Source organism: Neopsephotus bourkii, unplaced genomic scaffold, assembly GCF_033783945.1.
Source record: "Neopsephotus bourkii isolate Nb327-2 ecotype Australia unplaced genomic scaffold, CSIRO-AGI_Nbou_v1 NB_1053, whole genome shotgun sequence".
NCBI classification, from domain to species: Eukaryota; Metazoa; Chordata; class Aves; order Psittaciformes; family Psittacidae; genus Neopsephotus; species Neopsephotus bourkii.
In genome coordinates this window covers 2,664,045-2,679,641 of record NW_026901542.1, presented here as the reverse complement: position 1 = coordinate 2,679,641, position 15,597 = coordinate 2,664,045, and the positions used below count along the sequence as shown (strand labels likewise).

At 38.7% G+C, this 15,597-nt stretch overlaps 1 protein-coding gene across 2 annotated transcripts in view; it reads right to left on the bottom strand.

Annotated features, from left to right (window-relative positions):
• Positions 1-15,597, bottom strand: part of TMEM117 (transmembrane protein 117) — a 219,501-nt gene that overhangs the window by 116,222 nt on the left and 87,682 nt on the right. For both annotated transcript variants that reach the window (XM_061361190.1, XM_061361189.1), the window contains exon 4: positions 4,420-4,519. In XM_061361190.1, coding sequence (XP_061217174.1) covers positions 4,420-4,519 — 100 coding nt within the window. The remainder of the gene's footprint in view (positions 1-4,419; positions 4,520-15,597) is intronic.

Below are 15,597 nucleotides of genomic sequence, written 5' to 3'. Positions count from 1 at the left end.
AATCTCAATGAAAAGAACAGAACAAAATCTATTTCTTTCAAAACTAGCACAGCAAGAACACATACTGGTGTGGGATTTATCCTCTGGAATTATAAGGCTGAAAACCTGGTCCGTTTGGCCAGGTAAGTGCATATTCTGGAGCATTTACCGCTGAAAATCTCAGAGAACAGAAAATTCTTCTCACAGGACATATAAGCTTTATCAAGGGGAGCAGCATTCTACCACAAGTTATATGTTGTGATGTGTAGGTCTGCTCACCTAAAGAATTGACTCTTTTGCCTGAAAACTGCACAGAAGTCCAGGCAACTTGTGTATATGGAGGTCACTGTCCAGTTCCACTAATGAGGAAAAGTAGGTGTGGATTCATCACTTTGTAATAACCTTCTGCAATCCTTATACTGTGTCCTGATAAGAAATCTTAGGTAGAAGGTCTCTAACTCCATATCCATTCAGGGTGACAGGATGTGTCTATGTCAGTCCTGGATAACGGGTCAGTGAAACAAGCTGTGACCTATCAACCTTCCATCCAGACTACACTGGAAGTACTACTTCCTAAATTCCTACTAATTCCTCTGCTAAAATGATGAAAGACAAGAATGGTCCTCATGTTCTTCATTGTCCCAAGTGAGGAAAAAACCCTGAAATCAAGTGAAAGTGTCAGGAATAACAGCCAACAATCGTGACATTGATTCAACTTACACTCGAAGACATTGTGCCAAGCACTGTGCTAAAGCGCATCGCTGAGAGAAGTCTTGGCTTCTTTTTAAAAAGAGCATGCTGGCACGGATTTGGTAAATACTAGTTTCATGAATAATAAATTAAATCATCCTTCATCACATCTCTCAATGTGATACAAGTATTATTCATAGTGCATGGCCAATATGTAGTCTGTGGAGAGCCAAAAAAGCCACCACCCAAAGTGGAGAACAACAGTTTTGACAGTCTAAATGCCAACACTGCCAGGGAAGAACAAGGAAAGCAGGCAGCTCCACCACACCAGGAGACTGTGAAAAAGAGGATGTTCTCGTTGTACTCTGCCCTCTGTGTCAATGCTCAGTGCCATCCACTCCTGCAGGTGTACTCCAAGCATGCCTTACCACACATGCCCAGGGCTGTGTCCCTCACAAGAACACAGCTGCAGCAGGATGCTCAACTGTACAGAGAGTCAGGAGTCCACCCGACTCTAATCATCAGAGATTCTGCTCTGGAATCAGCTCCTTCCTCAGCCTCCTTACATTCTCCCAGAAGGTGGCCATAATTGCTAGTTTATAGGCTTGTCTGGGTGGAATCCAAACTTTTTTCAAAGCTATCCTGCTGTGCTGAATCCTATGGTGTCTTCCTCAAAAGCACTCTCCATGAGAACAGAATGCGCATTTTATCAGAGCGGGAGAGCATGTCAAAGCAGGTGCAGAATATACTTCCTTGGCTTCAAAGAGGAAAAGGTGCAGAAAGGGGGTTGGTATATTGAACCCATTCTCTTCTTCACAGCGTTATTTAGAACATCTAGCACTGCAGATTTCAGCAAAGACAAATGTTAGTAGCAGAAGTTCCTGTCCAGAGGCACAAAGAAGCAGCTCCTGTGCACCCATGGCATGGCCCCATTCTTACTACACACAATGGAAAGGGAGTTGCTGATTTTACTAGGAATTGAGTCAGACCCTGTCACCAAACTAGTCACTGAGTCAGAAAATGTTGAGGGGGAAGGCTCATTTCTGCCTTTCAAATCCAAAACAATCAGCAATCCAAAACATGTTTTCCCATTCCAGGCACTTTCCTGACTTACTAAGCCTCTCCTTGCTGTACTAGGACAATATTATTGTTTACTGGTTAGTCATTTTTAAAATGGAAATCCCATCTGTTCTGCTTTATTCCTGATTATTTCCAAGGTTCCCAATTAAATACGGAATAAGAACCTAATTCCAATATGGTTCAAATGCACTGAAGTGAAGGCTACATCTGCTTTTTCATCTTTTCCTTTGTAGTCTAAGGTTGGGTGGCTTTACAGAAACTTAATTATTATAAAATATAAGCATTGCTGTGAATGGGAAAGATGTGCAAAGGCTCCTTTACAAGTTTGCTTTTCCTTCCCATTTACAAACAGGAATGGAGAATTATGTGAAATATAATAATCCCACAGAAGACTTATGTCACTTTGATATCAATTCCATGCTGAGTTTTACATGCAAAAAGTCAAGCAAATTCAAAGATTATAAACAATAGGATAATTTCTGTTCATAGAGAATAAGACTGCTAAACTTAGGCTGTTGTAGAGGTTTGCATGTCCGATTGCCTCTATTACTAATACCTCTCTACCTGATATTGTAGCTTTTTTTGATGTTCCTATGCTTAGCTGCCGTTAAATACTGTAATTTCCATTGGCTGATTCACACACTTTGCCTATAGATTTGCCCTGCAGTAGCAATCTAACTATCCTCTTTTGTCTGAAGATCTAAATACCAAACACCAAACCTCTTAAATGTCCTCATGCAATAAAGCATGTCCTATAACATCCTGAACCTCCAATCCCATGCCTTTTCCTGTTCCTAAAAGCTAACAGAACCAGCCTAGTTTACAAATAGTCTCCTCTTTTCAAGATAGCTCTCCCATTCTTCAGTGAAAACTCCATCCACTGCTGTAATCTGCCATCCACAATCCAATTGTGCTTCCATTGCTGAAAGGACCCGACAGGGCTTTGAGTGCACAGAAAAGGATTAGGATTCTGGTGCCTCTTGAATCCAGCCATTTCCATGCTTTGTATAGTGCTGCATGTAGCAGTTTTTCTCAAGGAAATGAGAAAAGAGGAACAGAAAAAAATTAACATTGCCTAATATAGTGCAATTTGCATGTAACCTACCACTGGGTGCTATGTCACACATGTATGAAGAACATGACTCCCTCTTAATTCAGTTTAGCTTGTGCAGCATCTCTCCTTTGATAGTGGGATAAAGCTGTGGAATCTCATAAAGAAAAAGGGTCAAGCTAAAAGTATTCAGAAGTAGCCATGCACTTTATTACTGATTCATAAGAACTCCACATTAATTGTTAACACCAGTCAATGTACCAATTCTGCAGTGTCTGTACTGTAATGTATGTACAAATGATTTGCTCTGTACTTGCTTTTTCATAGCCACCATTTCACAGAGCATAATTTGTCTTGGACAAACCACTGACACGTAATGAACAACATGCTGAAAAAAACTTTGATGCTTTTTTTCTTTCTTCTGTCTGTTGTACAGTATGTTCAAAATATGTGGAGGATAGAAGATAAATTGACAGAAAACTGGATGACCCTATTAAGACTTCCCATACAGTCGTACAGACTACAGTCTTGGCATCCTACAGTCATTCCTATAGTGTTTTCTCCCAACACATATCACAGTCATAAAATTTATCCACCTTGTCTTGTTTCTTTGCTTACATCAGAGATTGTTACAGTCACTAGGTACATACAGTGCTGAGATTTTTTTTTCCATAAATTTTCATGTGATGTGTGATAAACATTCACCATCAAACAATGCTCCCACTGCTAATGAATTCCTCTAAAATTATGCTGATTCTTCTGAGTAAACAAACAGAGGTATCAATAAACCATTAGGGGAAAAAAATAGATTCATTCAAACCAATTCTGCTTAAAAATCATGGACTTCTTTCCCCAATTTAAATTAATTTCATAGCTATAATTGTTAAAATTCTTCCCTATGCTAATCACAAAAACCTAATCTTACTAAAAAATACAATGGAATCAATTTTTTATCACTTTGTGTTTAAGAAATGCTTTTCCTGAACAATAAAAACATGTGCACATGATTCATTTTGTTCCCAGTTAGCTGTCATTTTCTGGTTCTTTTTCACTAAGCTGATCTCTGCGTTGGCCATGTTTCAGGAGGGAACCTTTGTAACAGTGATAATCCAACTGAAGGCTTTATACTTATAAATCCTTAATTAGAGACAAACTTAATCTGATAATTTCGTACCTTCAAATTCTGGGATGTAACTGCCTTGCTTGCTCTCTCTCATGTCCATTGATCTTTGTCACATCTTTCAGTCTAATTTTCTTCTTTTTTAATCCTTTTCATTAGACTTGCTTACCATAAGCCGTTACTCCCTGTTTCACCAGATAGCAATTCATGGCGCTATTCCATAGCAAGGAAGGGCCACTGTGCTGTCCTCGCAAAAGTCAATGGCAAAATTCCCACTCACAGCTGAAGAATTGTTGCTCTGATACATTTTAACTGAAATGTTAATGCTACACTCCCAGCTCATTAAGTGCCCTGCCATTATGCTACTTTGCCTTTGTTAATTTCTACTTGTCTGGCTTGAAATACTTGAATACTCCAAGAAATTGAGTTTTCTCTCCTCTTTCCCTTGAAACCAACAAGCACATTTCTTTCTTTTAAGATGTAATATTATATTTCTTACCATCCATGCTGTGACAAAATCTCCCATCCAAGTCCCAACTGCAGCTACCTTCATAAAATTTTCATTCCTGATGCCCATGAAGTCTGTTATAATGTATGCACTGTGGAAATAAGAAAACAGACTGTAAGCTATACACATTTGCTTAATGCAGTTATAAAGAACTTGCTTTAGTAGCTAGCTGTGAAAGATTTCCTGTTTTTTCATAATCACTTTTTCTGCCATATCTGAGTCTTGACATCAAACTGGACCAGGATCGGTCAATTCCAATTAGAAAAGGAAACGCGGATCCGTTTTTACAGCCCATGTCTCTTTTGAAGCTGCTGAGATAATGATAGAAAAAGGCTTTAGGATTATGTAGGCTTTTGGAAATATAAACCATTTTACACTTTTTACCTCTTCTTTTGTACAAATGGAATTGCAACATTCTTGGAAATGATGACTTTGCAAAATCCTGGTGAAGATAAATGAAAAACTTTTGGTTCTCTTTAAAAAGATAATGGAGCTACTTGACTTTTCCCTCTACCAGTTATAAAACCACATGTTTTTTTAACACAACAGTATAAGCAAGCTTTGCAGAATTTCAGTGAGATATCACAGCTTCTAGATTTATACTATGTATTTTCATAGGTATATATTAAATCCAAAAGAAGAATTTCTATTTTGCTTAAATAATGCAACACATAGGATTTAAAATCTCAAGCAGCAGTTTAACTTCTACTTTCATGTTCATCAAGATGCTATAAGGATAATTAAGAAGTTAAAGTTACTTGTGCTGGATTAAAAACATTGTGAAAAAATCATGGCTTTTAATATACTGAATATCCTTTGCTAAAAGGCTTTTATAGTGTTTAAAAAGAGATGACTCTCCTCAAGAGAGAACACATTGAATAATGATAGCAATTATATCTGAACTTCCCAAGTGGTATCTTTGTTTTTAAGATATCTGTAAACATTGCTTATACGATGTTATGCCTATTTAAGGGTGCACTCAAGTGACCTAGCTGCATGTAGTAACTTTCTTGAGCATTGTGTTATCCATTATTCAAATTCTACTCCTTCTAGAATCATAGCATCACAGCATCATAGAATGGCTATACGGTTGGAAGGGACCTTAAAGATCACCTAGTTCCAAGCCACCTGCTATGGGCAGGGACACCTTCCACTAGACCAGGTTGCTCAAGGTCCTAGCCTTGAACACTTTCAGGAATGGGGCAGCAACAGCTTTTCTGGGCAACGTGTTCTAGTGTCTCACCACGTTATATACCAAACATTGTAATAACTAGGACCTAACAGACCCTACCCCTGCAACTGGATCAGTACAAGCTGATCCCGCTTTCTGGGGCAGTCCTGTTAAAATCTAAGTATTTGATCAGGACAGAGGATCTTCCTAGCACAAACCCATGCACAGCACCATCTCACTTCTTAGATAAATAGTTAATATGTTCTTGAGTAGAAATGTTACTATCACTTCATTATATACATCATGACCTTTCAGATAGTCTGTCACTAACAAAAACATCATCCTTATTTTTTTGTCTGTTAAACAGTATATATATATGGTGGCTCAGATTTTCTGCTGCAATTAAAAAACAAACCCACATTTTTGTCCAAGCTGGTTTTAATAATGCTGAATGTAGGCATGGAGATAATAAGATCATCAATATTCTAAATTCACTGTATTGTAACTAACAATGTAAGAATACAAGAAAAGCTACACTGCGAAGGGTCAGCCTAAAGTCTTCCTCTTCTAAGGTCTTGTCTATAAGAGAAGGCAACAGCAGATACCTAGGGAAGACTGTGAGAACACGCAAGCACACCCCTTCCCGATATATTCTCCCAGACTCTTTATAACTGGGAAACATTTGTAATTCCCTTTCTTCCTGGGTATGCTGTTTTTGTAACATCTGTGAAGGTGAAAAACTATCAAGTCTGCCTTCCCTAACAAACTGACTCATTAACAAAGAAGGGATGACAATAAATGTCAGAAGTAAGAATAGCCCCCCAAACCAAACAATATATTTATCTTTTTCATCAGCATGAAACACATGGAAAAAACACTCACCTTTTTATTTCCATTTCTCAAATGCATTATACAACCTCATATGCATTATACATGATCACAGGTGTACAGAAAATAAATAAACAATTGCACAATGCTCCTGAATAACAGACCACTTGGGTAACTCCTGCAGCCCCATGACTTCTAGTGGGGCTGCCACAGTCACCCATGGCAGGCTGATGTACAGAAGATCCAAAAAGGTTGAGAGGGCACTGATCACTGAATGTTGATATTAACAAGCAGAAGATATATCAAACCAGACATAAGCTATTTTTTGATGGAAATTGAAATTCTGCATGTAGTCACTTGTTTTTATAAACGTCAGAAGTACCTGAAGGCTCATAACAAGGTCAGATGAGCCGAAATACATAGAAAAGCCTTGAAAGCACCAGATCACCCTAGTAGTCCTTTTTGTAATTTGAAACATGAGCATTTGAAACACGAAAGCATCCAAGAAACCTAGTACAAACTGTTCATCGTAGTCTATAAGTAATTAAGGCCTAAATTAAATACATACACAGACAGACTATTTTAACACTTAAGAGTTAAAATAGCATGCTAGTATAAAGAAACTCTTAAGAACAATCTGTGCATATCTTAAGTGCATTTACTGTTTATAATACACCTACAACCTTTTATGAAACAGGGAAAATATTTTTAGCGCTTTCGTTATCTTATTAGAAATACTAATGAAATACACTGCTCTTTTATTAAATATTAGCATTACATCCTGTGTTTCTTATGCTATCTGCAGTATTATTTTCATTTCAAAGCACAAAGAGAAATTGATTTTTTTTTTAAATATAGATTTCTGGCTGCTAAAATTGAGGAGAAAAAAATTCCATTTTTAATGTTCAGGTTTTAGTTTAAATATAAATGAGAGTGGCTGACATTTTCGGAAAAGCCATGCTTGCCTGATGATGTTACCAGGACATATATTTTGACAGTACAAAAAGTAACATTAATTCTATTGTGGAAATATCCCCACTTTTTCCTAGCTTTAGCTAGTGATTAGAGCAGTCTTCATTAATTGGTTGGTCTGCTTCCTGTCTAGGACCCTTGTCTGCACCCTGCAGGAGGGCTAACAGCTATACGGTTCCAGTTAAATGGTCAGCCCAGATTTTCTATACCTTGTCAACAGACTTCTGATTTCTTTGCTGTACTTTTATTCCATAGCAAGACACATCCATATTGCGAGACTAGCTCAATCTAACAGAACAATGAGTGGAAAAACACAAGAGCACATGACAGTAAAAAATGCTTCAGAAATGGACAGGATAAGTGTAAATAACTAAAGCCTGAGGGGCCAATACCTGTGAATATTACAGACAAAGGACAAGTTTGCAATTGGGATTTGGGAGAACCCCCCGTTAATCTTTGACAGTAAGACTGCAAAGAGAAATTTCCCTGGCTTTGCAGCTTCCAGTCTGCCATCATAAGGTGCTGCCTACATCCATGTTGTGGCAAAAGATAAGTCAGTAACAGTGACTCAGTAAAAAGGTATATAAGATCAACGTATTTGGTCACTTTTATGGAGTTAGCAGATGAGTGCGCACAGAAAAGACAAAAGAGGGAAAGAATAGCACTAGCCCAGAGAAAGTTTCAAAGAAAGGTATCAGAGCATTGCTTTAAAGAAGGCTGACACTTTAGCAGCTGCTAAAATGGCAAACAATCTGAAAGCAAATGGGACATTTTAAATTTTAAGTTGGGTAAAGATAATAACACTGTGGTGTTATCAAGATCATTCCATGCACTGGAATTAAAGTCATGGCAGAAACTCAGTGCTGAGATGGTTTATTCTTGACCATCAAAGGAATCTAAAACTGGGATGTAGCTTGAACTTAGGCATGTAAACTTAAGTGCACACCAGGGGTCCACACTCTCAATGGAGCCTAGTCAGAATAGCAAATGCAGATTAGAAGATGATTTGTCCTTAATGCAGCTGTGGACATGCTGGGTGAAGGATTTGTTTGCCTTATGTTATGGCAAAATGGGTAGCTTGTCAAAACAGCATGTTTACTCATCAGAAGGCATTGCTAAACCTACATGACTAAATAATTCCAGATGCTGTGACGTATCCTGGTCTCCAGATGATAATCCAAAGAGATCAGGATCTCTTGTAAGGCCCATAACACATCTGACAACCCACAAGTGAACCCTCAATCTCCACAGAATGCAGTGATGGCATAAACACAGGGGAAGTTTTAGTTGCCTTTTGATGCCAGGCCTTGATGCATCTTAACTACACTTCAGCTGGCTCTTTGTGCACTCTAGGGTATCAGAGGCACTAGGCTGGCACATAGCACAAAGGGCATGTTCTTTATAGAGTCTACAAGAATACCATCCATAAAGAACAGTAATTTAAGGCTCTTCAAAAAGGAGGGGAAGTATATATAGCTTTAATGTTGAGTGATAGAAAGTCTGTACATGTTCTGGTATGTGCTTTTCTGAGGCAGCTTTATTATCTGGCATTCTGTCTACATGGAACTTGTCTTCCTTGCTGTACCAGACAAAGTGAAATACCTTGACAATGATCAACAAGTGACAGCATGGGAGTTCATGCTGGCTGTAATTAAGTATGTGTTTAGACTTGGCACCCCAAGCTTCTTTAAATTTAGCAGAGGCAAATAATAGCAGAAAAATGAAAACATTCATAAAAGCAGATACATTCCTTATTCATATTTGTCACTCTAAAGTGACAGAATAGCAAGTGAGACACTTGGTAGCACTTTGCTCAACTGAAAAGCCGTCCTCTCCTGCTAGGAACTCATGTCACAGCCACAGGGAACTAGAAGATATGCAGAAACAAGACCTGCTGCCCTACAAATTGTCATATAATGAGAATGGCATAATGCATAGATACCTACAAAAAGTACAGAGAGCATCACAGCTAGCTATACAGTCCCTAACCATCCCCTGCACACACTGTAGAGATTAAACTTCTTCTGCAGCACCAGAACAGAGACAATTAAAAGGCACTGAACCAGGAATTTTGCTTGAAGAGGTATCAAAGAGGTAAGAGCCACAAGAAGCTCAGCAGGCTCATCTCCAAGACACAACAAAACTAGGATGCAAAAAGGGCTTGGCCATAGCAAGACAGATACATGGCAGAACACCTGAGACTACGGATTGATGCTGTAACTGAGCACACGGGGTTTTTTAAATAGGGCAACAGAACTGTGATTCTGAAAACCTCTGCTCATCATCATACAGGCCTGAGGGCTGCCTAACTGACTCTGATGACTTGGCTTTTAAAGCTCCCAAGCCATTTGAAATTCTGCTTCTAGGCATGTACAGGAGCTGCTTGCCCTCCACAGGAATACGCCATTGGCTTCTAGCTCACATCCTATATTGACTGATATCCATAAAGTGGTTAATCCTCCACTTGGTTTGCCTCTGAAGCTCCATCTGTGAAGTGTTTTGCAAGCCTGCCTATAAGACAAGGCCCATTGAAAAATGTAGCAAATTCCATTTCTGTCTGTTAATGAGAAGAGGTGCATGTATGTAGCTTGAATGGTAGGGGACAGAAGAGATCCAATCCCTATTCCAAGGGACACTGGTTCAACGCGTTTCAAAGTTACAGAATTACGTCTCACTGTCACTCTCAATAAGAAAAGTAAAGGTGATGAAAAACTCCTATTAGAATAGTATTATTTTTGTATATGTCACTCTCTAAGAGGATGAGAAATATGTATTTGAGCCTCTTGTAGACAAGGGATGAATGAGGCTGTGAATCCCATTTCTTGTACAAGTATTGTCTTCCACACATAAAACAGGCATTCCCTTTCCACCACCTTTAGAGAAGTGGAATGGATGCCACTGGTCAGGATAGGAGCTTGGACTAGGTCACAAGTACAGCCTCAATTAAGGTGCCTCGATCAAGCTGGGACAGGATATATTCCTGTCCTTATATAGCTTCTTTACTGCAAATTGTAGAAGCTTCTTGTTCCCTGTGTGGGTTTTTATGGATCCTATAACAACAACCCTCAAGAATTTGATGTCCAATAGAGTCGGGACTTCTCCTGAGGAAGCAGGATACAGATTAACTTTTGCCTAGTGATGCTAGTCTTCCTAAACTGTCTCCATAATAAATGGATTTGACAGCTATTCAGAGTAGGACGTTAATTTAGATGCTTTTCACGTATGGCACCACTGAGGGCCAACAGCTTGCTTCTAAAGAATTTGCAAAAGATAACTTACTATGGCAGGGCTACTGCCAGGGGATGCGACAGCCTGCACCTCTCCTGGGGAAATCTCAGGGGTCTGAAATTTCAAGAGTATTAAGTGCCTCCACTATGGGAGGAATGTGTGCTCTTTGGGCTAAAAGTAAATTCTGGTGAGTGCTGGCACATGCTCCCAGGTAGTTTAAATGACAGAATTTGATACACCTACCTTTTTTTTTTTTATGCCAAACCTTAAATGGCATAAATAAATCCAGAGACAACCAGTGGCTGAGTTGGGAATTTAACCCAGATTACTCACCTCTCAGACCAGCAACTTTCTCCATCATTATGTAAGTGCTTTGATGAAAATGATGTGCTACAGCTACATACTTCACTGGATAGTCTTGGGAAAAGCATAAAAGGTGCCTAACAAAAGAACGCAACAAATTGATTCTTCAAATTTATTATCTCTCTGAGATATATTTTCCAAATATTCCAAAATTTTTGGTATTCTTGTGCAATGTGTTTCATCACATGTTTATTCTGTTTACTCAGAGAAAAGAAAAACAGCTGCAGAGTGCATTTAGCATCTTTCTGCAGCAAATGTGCTACTCAGCCAAGGACAGGTTTACCTGAAACACTTGCAAGGCTGTTGTGCTAACAGATGAATGCTCACCTAAATATCCATAGCACAGCCTTAACCAGCCCCCATCACACAATCAGACAGACACAAGCATTACAACTCTGCATTTTAGCCGTTTATGCTGTTAATGCACAAATTGTTTTTATTGTAGCAATGAAATAAAGGGTCGCCTCTTACATGCGTTTTTGACACTGCAGGAGACAATTATGGTATTTACCTACTGTCAAAGAAGGTAAGAGAACTGTATTGTTTTCTAGCGTCTCTTTTACTAGGCTAGTAAAATTCTACAACTAATCCACAAGACTGTAGTACAAGCTGGTACATTACATTCCTTACTTGATTGACTCCATTTGCCTATATACTATGGTATCAAAACAGTTTTATAGTAAAAAGTCCCAAAAGCAAGCACAAGTGTCCAGGAATACAAACAGGACAACTAGCCTTAGGCATGCCCATTCTGAGGATTTAAAAGAGGACCTCGACTCATCAAACTGTAGCACACTCTGCAGATATGAGTAAGTTTGCAGTATCAGCCCTTGCCATATGCATCCTGAGAAGGATAATGAGTGCTGATTTTCACAAGCTGCTAAATGACACACATGTACATTGAAGAAAAATGTATATTAAGTTTCTAAAATTTAGAAAAAATATATAAAGTCTTTTATGGTTTATTTTACATTTGTTAAATGCTGTAGGTTTGCTTATCTTAAACTACAGATTATTTGATGAGTGGCACTTTATAAATAGCAACTAAAATTTGAAAATAACATCAACAAATTCAGAGAAACTAAGGAATGTAACAGGCAATGCATTTGGGAAGGATAAATTAGGTTAGTAACTTAGCAAGAGAGAGATGCAGTAAAATACTTTCTTTTAAATAAATAATTATTTAAATAAATACTGGCTTTTAAACTTGGCAAGCTACTAGTAAGAATGGCTTTGAACAATGCTTCACTGGCTGAACTCTTCAGAATGGGACACAGTTTACACACATCCGTTCCCAGAGTTGACATTTCAGTACAGCTAAGGATAGATGTGCTGCAATATTCTCAGAACTGGCAGTTGCAAGAAAAAAAGGATTCACTTTAAAAGAGAAAAAAGAACTGCTCATATCATTGCCAGAATACAAACAAAATTAAATGATGCAGTTGGAGCTTTACCACTTCAATGAAGGGATTTGATAACATATAAAACTTCTGTGAATTCCAGCAAAAATTTGTACTTGCTATCTATTTCAGTCTTAGGGATGGCAGAAAAGTTTCAGAGAGTTATTATAACACTGAGAAAAAAAACTGGTAACTGCAGTATTATTGCTATTCAGAAAGGGAAAAGCAGAACAAGTGGACCACTCAATGAATAAGGAACTGGCTGGATGGCCGCACACAAGGACTTGTGGTCAATGGCTCAATGTCCACCTGGAGACCAGTAACGAGTGGTGTCCCTCAGGGATTGGTGCTGGGACCGGTCTTGTTCAACATCTTTGTCACTGACATGGACAGTGGGATTGAGTGCGCCCTCAGCAAGTTTGCCAATGACACCAAGCTGTGTCTTTCGGTTGATATGCTGGAGGGAAGGAATGCCATCCAGAGGGACCTTGACACGCTTGTGAGGTGGGCTGATGCTAACCTCATGAAGTTTAACCATGACAAGTGCAAGGTCCTACACCTGGGTCGGAGCAATCCCAGGCACAGCTACAGGCTGGGCAGAGAAGAGATTCAGAGCAGCCCTGCAGAGAAGGACTTGGGGGTGCTGGTCTATGAGAAAATGAGCATGAGCTGGCAGTGTGCGCTTGCAGCCCAGAAAGCCAACCGTATCCTGGGATGCGTCAAAAGGAGCATGACCAACAGGTCAGAGGAGGTGATCCTGCCCCTCTACTCTGCCCTCGTGAGACCTCACTTGGAGTATTGTGTGCAGTTCTGGTGTCCTCAACATAAAAAGGACATGGAACTGTTGGAACAAGCCCAAAGGAGGGCCAGAAGGCTGATCAGGGGACTGGAGCACCTCCCGTATGAAGACAGGCTGAGAAAGTTGGGGCTGTTCAGCCTGGAGAAGAGAAGGCTGCGTGGAGACCTCATAGCAGCCTTCCAGTATCTGAAGGGGCCTATAGGGATGATGGGAGGGACTCTTTATTAGGGACTGTAGTGATAGGACAAGAGATAATGGGCTAAAACTTAAACAGGGGAAGTTTAGATTGGCTATAAGGAGGAAATTCTTTCCTGTTAGGGTGGTGAGGCACTGGAATGAGTTGCCCAGGGAGGTTGTGAATGCTCCATCCCTGTCGCTGATCAAGACCAGGTAGGACGAAGCCTTGGGTGGCATGATTTAGTGTGAGGTGGTATTGGTGTTGGAACTTGATGATCTTAAGGTCCTTTCCAACCCTAACTTTTCTGTGATTCTGTGATTCTATAAGAATTTGAAGTTGCTACAAAACACTGAATGGACTCTGCTTGTAAGTAGCAGCCCAACTGGGAAAGAGAAAGCAGAAAATTATAGTAGAAACTTGTAATTATCAGCAGATAATGCAATTTTACATATTAATAATTTCTTTACTTATTAAACTTCCCTGAACCATTGATAAACTTTTTTTTTTAAGTAAAATAACAAAATGCTAGAAAATTACAAACATGCCATAAGTTAACAAATTGTAACAAAGAAATGGTGGCACAGAATATCTGCTGACAGATTCTCATCAATCATACCTGAAAAGAATTTGAACTGGCTCTGAAAAAATCTGTATGCCCATAATGTAAAATAAAATTGTGACATTTTCTCAAAAGTTTATTCAACAATTTATTATAAACAAAGTTTATGTTTTTGCTTATTTAATGGCCATGTTTTAAGTCTTTATAAAGACTAATATTAGTTCGCATTTTCAAGGGTCTACTGTAGTAACTGCATGAAGCAAGCACCATGTGCCTTCTTTCAATACTTTATTTTCAGGAACTACTGATACGCTGCAGCTGAATAACAAGCGGCCAAAGGATTGTCCATTCAGCATGAATCAGAGGACTTCTAGTGTATCACTGAACACTAGAAGACATTGCAAAACCCTCCATATTTGTGACTGGAATGAGGTAAGTTGCTTCTCTACAGCAAACACAGGACCACTAGTTGAACCTCTTAGAGTCTGAATTTCAGAAGTAACTGGTCTGCATATGAATGCTATTTTTAAAGCAGTGAAGACTGACATATGATTCACCTTACAATTTGCATTGAAGTACATGAACATGTAGTGAGGGAGTGTAATTGCTGCTAAATAGGCTGAAATGGTTTGGTTTTGTTGGTTTGGGTTGGTTTTTTTTACTACATCAGTATAGTGTGGCAAACTTTAATTTTGACATTTCTGTTTCCAGAGTTTTGCTGCAGAGATATGTCAGAGTATCTGAAGCAGAGGAGACATCCTTTATAGGCTAGAAGGTGATTTCCGTGACACACAGGCTTTAAATGACAATTACAAATCCATTCACATTACCTTTTACTTAAGATATGAAGACATTCAACTTGGCTTTTGCGTTTGCACTGCCAGTGCTGATGGTACTTCTGTCTCTTTCTTCAAAATTATCAGGAGTAAAAAATGGTCAGGAGTGTTTTATTATGATTATAAAATGGCAGGTTGTCAGAGTCTGCAATCACTTGAAGGAACATATTGCTTTTAATAGAAATAAAAATCTGAAAATATGAACGTATTTACAAAATGCAAAAACCCTTGCCAGTTCTCAGATTGAAAATAATCTTTTGGCTTGATTTAAAAACAAAGTTATTTATACCCAGAAATTTTTAGCTTGATTTCACAGAATCACAGAATCACAGACTGATTTGGGTTGGAGGGGACTTTGAAGGTCATCTAGTTCCAACCTCCTCTTTTAACCTGCTACTACAATCATTCCAGCTTTCTTTCCAAATCTGCATACCATAAGCGTTTTGATTATTTTCATTTTTTTTGCTGGTTTGGGACACAACATCCTTCTAATCTGCAAAAAAATTCTTGGGAGACTCAAAAAATGTTTTACGTCCAAATCACTTTGCATTGGTACTTACTGTGCAAGTTTTTTCTTTCAGAAAAATGTCTTTTTACCTTAAAATGCAACACTGAATAAGGTCAGATATTCCTTCAGAGAATTCAGACTTTCACTACAGACATGAAAATGTTCATCATTCAACAGTAAAGGCAATTTAAGGCTTAATTACATTAATTACAGTATCAAAATCAATTTCCACCTTTCCATTTTCTATTTAAATATTATTTTTTCATAAGAAATTACTCGTGTTTTCTCATGAACCAAGTCCACAGTATATAAGCAAAGTTGTGAGAA